Genomic DNA, 8,760 nt, shown 5'->3' on the forward strand with positions numbered 1-8,760 from the left:
GGTAACCCTCCGGCACTCCGGTTTTCTCCGAAATCATCCGAAACACTTCCGGTGTCTGAATATAGCCGTCCAATATATCAATCTTTATGTCTAGACCATTTTGAGACTCCTCGTCATGTCCGTGATAACATCCGGGGCTCCGAACTACCTTCGGTACATCAAAACACATAAACTCATAATACCGATCATCACCGAACGTTAAGCGTGCGGACCCTACGGGTTCGAGAACTATGTAGACATGACCGAGACATGTCTCCGGTCAATAACCAATAGCGGAACGTGGATGTTCATATTGGCTCCCACATATTCTACGAATATCTTTATCGGTAAAACCGCATAATGGTATACATTGTTCCCTTTGTCATCGGTATGTTACTTGCCCGAGATTCGATCGTCGGTATCGCAATACCTAGTTCAATCTCGTTACCGGCAAGTCTCTTTACTCGTTCCGTAATGCATCATCCTGCAACTAACTCATTAGTCACATTGCTTGCAAGGCTTATATTGATGTGCATCACCGAGAGGGCACAGAGATACCTCTTCGACAATCCGAGTGGCAAATCCTAATCTCGATCTATGCCAACTCAACAAACACCATCGGAGACACCTGTAGAGCACCTTTATAATCACCCAGTTACGTTATGACGTTTGGTAGCACACAAAGTGTTCCTTCGGTATTCGGGAGTTGCATGATCTCATAGTCATAGGAACATGTATAAGTTATGGAGAAAGCAATATCAACAAACTAAACGATCATCGTGCTAAGCTAACAGAATGGGTCAAGTCAATCACATCATTCTCTAATGATGTGATCCCCTTAATCAAATGACAACTCATGTCTATGGTTAGGAAACATAACCATCATTGATTCAACGAGCTAGTCAAGTAGAGGCATACTAGTGATATTCTGTTTGTCTATGTATGCACACATGTACTAAGTTTTCGGTTAATACAATTCTAGCATTAATAATAAACATTTATCATGATATAAGGAAATATAAATAACAACTTTATTATTGCCTCTAGGGCATATTTCCTTCAGGGAGTCCTAGTAGGATTTCCCACACCCGGCGCGCCTCCTTAGGGACGGCCACCTCTTCCCTCCCCTCCTTTATATACGTGGCCAGGGGGCACCCCATAGACACACAAGTTGATTGCTTTTAGCCGTGTGCAGTGCCCCTCCACCATAATCCACCTCGGTCATATCGTCGTAGTGCTTAGGCGAAGCCCTGCGCCGGTAGCTTCATCATCACTGTCATCACGCCGTCGTGCTGACGAAGCTCTCCCTCGACACTCAGCTGGATCAAGAGTTCGTGGGACGTCACCGAGCTAAACGTGTGCAGATCGCGGAGGTGCCGTACTTTTGGTGCTAGGATCGGTTGGATCGTGAAGACGTTCGACTACATCAACCACGTTTTCATAACGCTTCCGCTTACGTTCTACGAGGGTAATGGACAACACTCTTCCCTCTTGTTGCTATGCATCACCTAGATAGATCTTGCGTGTGCGTAGGAATTTTTTGAAATTACTGTGTTCCCCAACATAGGTGAGATTGGAGATAAATCAGACAGGTATAACATTGAGATACATCTTTTGCATTTCCCTTGGTCCTCAACATTTCAACTCGTACTAAAAACCGGTGTGGCCAGAGTGGTAGCCGCGATCACCACTACCGCCACGGCCACCGCTTCCGCCCAAAAAAACTCCGGCGCTGTCATAACCTTCACCCTGGTCGCCTTGGTTAGCTCTGACAACACCATTGGTGTCTGTCTACCCCGCCTCTTCGCCATAGCGGTGACATTCTGCCCCTTCGCTTTGGTACGTGAGGGTACCCTACTCTCATTACGACGGTGCAGTCATCGCGACTGTAGTGCATGACCCGCAATCACCGAAGATCGATGCAACATAACCCCTGCAAAAAAGGATGCAACATAACCTTTGTTGCAAAAAAATAATCTGCAACACAACCTTTGTTACAAATATTTTCTGCAACATAACCTCTGTTGCAAAAAAAGTTCTGTAACACAATATATGTTGCAAAAGTGAAGGACGACTCAGCGCCATAGTTGTGCCAAATCTAACGACTCGTGAGGCAGCGGATCTTCTAAAAAGATTCATCTGCCGACGCGTAGCAGTCCCCAGTAAATACACAAAAGGTACATAAGATCTCACATGGACACTTCAATATAGTTTATATAAACATATATTCTTTGATCACTACTTTCTAGCTAATATTGTTCATACGTCTAAATTTATCGATGGTTGTCCAATATTATAAATACCACCTTCAACGGCACTCCCTTCACTTTTTGGTCAAGGCCCTCCATCCCGTCGCAGCTCCTTATGTAGTATTGCAGATTCGAAAACCGCGTGGACCTTATCAGTCGTAGGCATAATAGACAGCTTTTCGTGGCGGAAGGAAAGTAAGTTGAACAAATCCGGGTTGCGGATGATTGTTATTCCCTTCGTCTCATAATACAAGATGTTTTTGCAAGCTCAAGCTGCAAAAACGTATTGTATTATGGGACGGGGGAAGTAGTTACTTTATTTAGTTTTGCAGGTTGAGTAGTTACTTATTCGAAAAAAACACATTAGCTACTTCTTTGAAATTTGAATATAGAAACATGGTGTGGGAAAGGGAAGTCAATCAATCAAAAAAGGAAAAAAGGGAAACAAGGAGACAAAGTGCACATGTAAGCATTGAGAGAGTTTTCTATGTGGATCCATCGTGCTGCCGTATGGCATTGCCTTGTTTGGCCTTTGCCTTGGTGCGAGGCATATGTATGTCCATGGTCGAACACGGTTTTGCTTGCCTGCCCTAGGCGTGAAGGAGAGGTGAGCTTCTCGGAAGCTGCCTGGGAGAAGAAACTCAAGGCCGGCCCCACGCGCAGAGTGTACGAACCAACCGAGCCAGAGCAAGCTCGCCCTCGCTCACTTCACTCTCACTGACCGAGAGTGAGAGCGAGAGCGAGAAAGAAACCACCTTGGCGGCGGCGGGGCCTACGCGCTCGTGCTCCTGCCGGCCCTGCTCCTCCTCCCCGCATAAATCCCCCAAAACCCCGGCCCGCCGGCCGGCCGCGTGGTGGCTCTCATCTCCTCTAGCTCAGCCAGCGCGCAATGCAGAACTTTTTTGGGTGGCTCGCGCACGGCGGCGCCGTCCAGCTCCCGCGGGCCAGCCATCCGGTCGTCCACCCCGCTCCGCCGCCTCCCGTTCCGGATGCTGCGGCACAGGCGCAGCCGCAGGGACAGGGCCCGCCCCCGCCCCCGGCTCCGGCTCCAGCTCCACCTCCGGCCCCGGCCCCGGCTCCGGCGGCAGAGGGAGAGATACAGCCGGTGGCCCCGGCTGCGGCGGCAGAGGGACAGGGGCAGGCGGTGGCCCCGGCTCCGGCTCCGGCTGCGGCGGCGGAGGTGGAGGACGCGAACGCGAACGCGCCGCCGCCCGGGGTGGTGATGGTGGACCTGATGGGGGCGCCGGGGACGCGCTGGGGGCTCGGCACCCGCCTCGCGCAGGCGCTCCTCGCGGCCGCCGCCATCGGCTTCATGGCCTCCACCGACGACTTCAACGAGGTCACCGCCTTCCGGTCAGTGCTCCCTCCCACTCCGCATCTTCTTTCTCCCCCCAACCCCCCTAGGGTCTCGATCCACGGCCCGGCTGCCATTTCTTCTTTAGCTCTGAAAGCAGATCGATCCCTCGTTGGGGATTTTGGAACAGATGCCCTGTGAGCTGGGGTTTTCTCATTTTCATTTTCAGCTAAGAAAGAATTCAGGGATTCATCCATATTAGCTGGCCAAATTTGTAGACTCTGTCTGCTCACCTGTTAGTAGTACTTCTGCACATGGTTGAAATTGGGATGATTTTTATCTTCCCTTGAACGCCTTTTGATCTTAGTACCATAGAGTAACAAAATTGGGATGATTTTAGGTTCAGGGTTCCTGTTGACACATACTAGCAAGCATGAACAGGGAATTTTAGCATCATGCCAATTCACCAAACAAGAACCACTTCTTAAACTTAGTTGTACAACACCATGCCATCTAAAATGGACTAGGCAGTGATCAGGACTAGCAAGTAAGAGTACTATTTTCTTTTTTTGTAAAGTGCTGATTACTACTAAGTAGTATTTCACATCCAAGCTGAAGGAATCATACAAGCACATATTCCAACTTGCAAATACCGCGGAGTTTCCACTATAAGTTATTATTGGGTGCTTTCTTAATCCTCCAAAGACAGATGCTCGTATCTGTTCGCAGCATTTCGATACTTTTACGCCCTTTGATTTGGCTCGGCATCCTGAAAGAGGCAATGCAATTAGCTGTTGACACGGCCATGTTCTCTGGTATCAACTCAGCTGTCTTCTTGGATACAGCAATGAGCTTGAGCCTTCTTTCTTTTTTGCTCCCTAGTTTGATGCTTGCATGCCTAGTTTCCTGGGCATTCGCTACAGAGCATTTCAGTGGGCATGCTGATAAGTTTGCTTCACACTCAACCATTCTGGTTATGGATATTCGGAATAGTGTGATTGTAATGGTCAATCGTGTATTGTGCATACATACATATCGTGCATCCAGTGTTTTATGATTAGTCTGACATCCTGAAAGAGGCAATGCAAATCAGATGGTGACATACTCATGTTCTCTGTGATATCATCTCAGCTGTCTTCATTCGATTCGCCGATAGGTTTTGTTAGCATTCTGGCTGTCGGAATTCAGAACAGTGTGATTAATGAACACTGACAAAATATATTCATACTACTTGGAGGAGACCATATTAAGAGCAACATTTAGCCAGTGTTGGGGATATCATTGACAACCACACGAAACAAAAGTAGCATGCAGTGTATTTTATCTTATTTCTTTGATGCAATTAGATATTGTTTTTCACTTAGGATGTTGCTTTCAGAACTTGGAACAGGGGATCGATTACTAAACTCACTGTTCTTATTTTGAGCAGCCTCCTCGTAACAGCAGAGGCCTTGCAATGCCTGTGGAGCCTCGCTCTGGCCGCCGTTGACGTCTACGCACTTCTTGTCAAGCGCGCCTTCCGGACTCCTCGAGCTACCACCATATATTCCATTGGGGACTGGGTAAGTCACACATTTTTGCAGGCACCTCAAAGCAAACAGCCATCTGTTGTTCCCTGTGGAATCCCTACACTAAAAATGTTCCACATACATGAACAAGCAAAGTATCTTCTCATGTTCATCTGCAGGTCACGGGAGCACTGACCTTCGCTGCAGCGAGCGGATCGGCAGGCATCACCGTTCTCATCAACGACGACCTGATGATGTGCTCGGAGAACCACTGCCCGAGCTTCATGGCCTCCACCTCCATGGCTTTCTTCACCTGGTTCGCGATCGCGCCGTCCTGCCTCTTTAACCTCATGACAGCGGTGTACCGAGTGCAGAGGGCGTAGTTTGTGGGGCTGTTTTAACGAACTAGGTGGCACATCTAATTATATAACTGTACTCATGACCGAGATGCGATGGACGGATGCGCGTCGAATAGCGTATATTATCGACATTTCTGTAGTAATCAGGTAGTAGCTTTGATGCTCGGAAGGGTGGTTGTGAAGCTCTGCATTTTATTTTCAGCAGTGTATGCATGTATGCCTTCTTATTATGTGAGGCTGGGCTGGTGGTTGTGAACTGGAGATGAACTAACTGATAGAGCTCAAGGTTGGTTATGATATGCTATTCTATCCGACTCTATTTCGTGTTTTTGTTCGATCTCTGGATCTTAGGCCCCGAGATTACTTGTGTAGCGCCATTGTCGCTTACAAGTGCCAGATTATCAGTTCATTCAGTAGGCCCTTGGTTCTTCTTCTAAATAGAAATCCCCAAGTATGTTAGTCCCCATTGGTCAGAGTCTTTTCTCAGGATGTTAGTGCCAGTAGATGTTGATGCCAGTAGATGGGATCAAGTTTCAGCTGAAAACGATTTTACATGGCTTTTGCTGCTGTGATGATGAAGGGGAGCCTTGGCACAGTGGTACTGAAAACAGCCTTTTGCGGAAATGCAGCAAAATGCTGCGTACAAAAGATCCAAAGTAGTCGGATCCTTTTCCGGATCCTGCGCAAGCGGGAGCTACATGCACCGGTCTGCCTTTTTTTTTTGGTGCTTTGATGATCCGAACAAAATGGAATCTGAAGGCTAACATACCGGTTAATGACAACCCGACTTCCGCAATGAAGCTGAGACCCAAAGCGTTCTTACTCGGTCAAGGAAATCTGCTGGTATGATGAAGAAAAAGCACAATTTGTTACATAGGTTTCGGTTCATGAATTCAATCCAAGGCAGCACAATGTAAGAAGGCTACCTACTGTGGTTTCTGCTTCTGTCAGAAGCTTCCTCTGCAGGTACATTTGTAGAGAAGATGCATTAGGGCATCTCCAAGGGCAACCCGCGAAAAAAAACCCCGGATCCATTCGCAGACAGGGAGGAACCAGTCAACCAACAGCTAGCCGCATATATTTTCACAACAACTCAAACTAACCGGACGAAATTCGTGCAAACACGGTCAGATTTCATGCAAACTCGACCAGATTTCATACAAACCGAAGGCAAATTGTCACATTTTGGAACTAAAAAGTTAAAACTATGTGCACGTATGGTCGCGCAAAGCTTCACTCCCACGACACGTATACACTACACTAGTCTAGGACCAGCCGCGGCGGATCCCTTTGTCACCGGACTGCCGGGAGTCCCGGAGGCATATTCTTCCCTCGTATCTTCCCCATGTCCGGCTGCGCCGCTCATCGGAGTGTCGTGAAGAGGGTGCTTCAGCCGGAGGGGAAGGGTGCTTCCGTGGACGCCCAGGCCAGGGTGGTCTAAGATAAACAAGAAACCGGGCACGTCACCGGCTGTGCAAGCCGGCGACGCGTCGGCGGTGGCCTTCCTGGGACCCAAGTAATGACGGGCTCCCGTGTTCTACTTCCCTCGAAGTCTCCAGTGGACGTGGAAGTGGATGCGCTGGCCACCGACTCATCGATCTCCTCTACGCACCCGCCTTCTTTCTTTGTCTACATGGCGTGGCTATGCGCGCGTCGACGGCAGATGGCGCGGTCGTAGGTACTGGAGGAGCGGCTGTGCCGGCCTGCAGCAACTCGCCACTCCTCCGCGAGCTGGCTTGGAGTGGCGAGTTGCTGAATCAAGCGCCGGATTGGAGCGACAACTTGCTCCTTTGACCTAGGGGAGGGAGGTGAAGCAGCAAGCTGCCTCGCTTGTATCCGCCGGGCTCGGCTGGCCATCATGCCGGCTTTTATGTCAGAGAAAGTCTCTTCCTGCCCGTCGGATGCCATCGAAAGGGTGGAGAAAATGATGAAGAAGGAGATGGGGGAGCGGCGTAGGGGTGTGCTTCTTGCCCGACGCATGCCATCGTTTAAATAGAGGGAGGACTGGAGGAGCTCGGTCGGCGTTGCGTTTAATGCCGGCCTGCTTATGAACGGACGTGTGGCCGAAGTAGGTTTCTCGGCTTCAACACGAGGTTAATGGAAATGACGGATGCAGTGAAAGGTCGCGTCTGCCCTGAGCCGTCTTCAACGCGGAGCGGCACGCTCTGCAGCGGCATGAATGCGGGCAGCTGGCGCCGGGTGGGAGCGCGCACGGGAGGGGCGAGGATTTTTTTGGTGGGCCAAGGCGATAAGAAGCGGTCTTGGAAGTGGTCCGGACTCCTGCAAACCTCCCCTACTTTTCTCTCCAATTTACGGGAGAAATCGCGTCCGGACCGCTTCGCGGGCCGATACAGATCAGTTTTAAATGGCTTTCGCGGTCCGAACAGCCCGATCCAAACAGTTGCGGCAGATTTATGAGTCTGCTTGGAGATGCCCTTACAATGGCAAAAGGTATACAGCAAAACCAAAATGGCATGAAGAATCATCACGAGCGACCGGCCAAATCCCTTAACTGGTCTGTTCTAAAACCTAGGAGGGTTGTCGGGATTCTTGAAACCTCTTGCATTAGACTTGCTTCCCTTTTCCGGTAATACACGAACGGCCCACTTACTAACAACATTCCAGCCATGAAGACCTGCAGAGGACATAGCTTTGGTATTCAGAGTCTTGGATAACTGAGAAGATGTTGATCAATGAAAACTGAGAAGATGTTGATCAATATGTTGATCAATGGAGACCTGCAAGATGTTGATCAATGAAAACTGAGAAGAAAGCACGTTATCAACAATTGTGATGTGATTAGTAAGAATCATGTAAGTTGGTTGACAAAAAGAACATATTGTTGGTTTTCCTTTTTTTTAAGAACACAAGACTTTATTCAATCGAAATAACTATTGAGGGACGGAGATCACTTACCAGCCCAACAGGCAACATCAGCAGCCTTAGGCCCAGCCCACCACTAGTGATCATCCCCTACCTAGGTCACCACCACCACTGTACGACGCCCCATCTAGAGCTCCACGTCGACGACGTCCATGTTTTGATAGCATGAACAGGCCCTGTTGGCCTATTTAAGGCGCCCCATCATGAGCTCGTAATCCTAGCCTGCATTCGTTTCTCTCCTCCAATGTAGGCTCATCTCCCTCCGATTCCTTCTCCTCCCACAAGCAAGAGTTTCCCCTCGGGCTCCTCCTCTTTCGTTTTCATGCACACACGCAACAAGCACTGCTTGGTCGCACCACCAACACGCTCAAAAGAGGCCGAGCCCATGCACACCTCACACCGAGGCTCCTCCGCACCTCCTCGGCGTTTGGGGGTCCAAATGCTAAAAGAATAATCTAATCCCTCCTCAACAAGTTCTCTTCACAAAT

The 8,760-nt window shown here is 49.2% G+C and overlaps 1 protein-coding gene across 1 annotated transcript; it reads left to right on the top strand.

Moving 5' to 3' along the window:
* The first annotated feature begins 2,899 nt into the window (after positions 1-2,899).
* Positions 2,900-5,706, top strand: LOC119302926 (CASP-like protein 5A3). Its single transcript, XM_037579980.1, has 3 exons — positions 2,900-3,581; positions 4,952-5,084; positions 5,210-5,706. Exons 1-3 carry the CDS (start codon positions 3,118-3,120, stop codon positions 5,411-5,413), a joined length of 801 nt encoding a protein of 266 aa, XP_037435877.1. The 5' UTR covers positions 2,900-3,117; the 3' UTR covers positions 5,414-5,706.
* The last annotated feature ends 3,054 nt before the right edge of the window (positions 5,707-8,760 follow it).

Source organism: Triticum dicoccoides, chromosome 5A, assembly GCF_002162155.2.
Source record: "Triticum dicoccoides isolate Atlit2015 ecotype Zavitan chromosome 5A, WEW_v2.0, whole genome shotgun sequence".
Lineage (NCBI taxonomy): Eukaryota > Viridiplantae > Streptophyta > Magnoliopsida > Poales > Poaceae > Triticum > Triticum dicoccoides.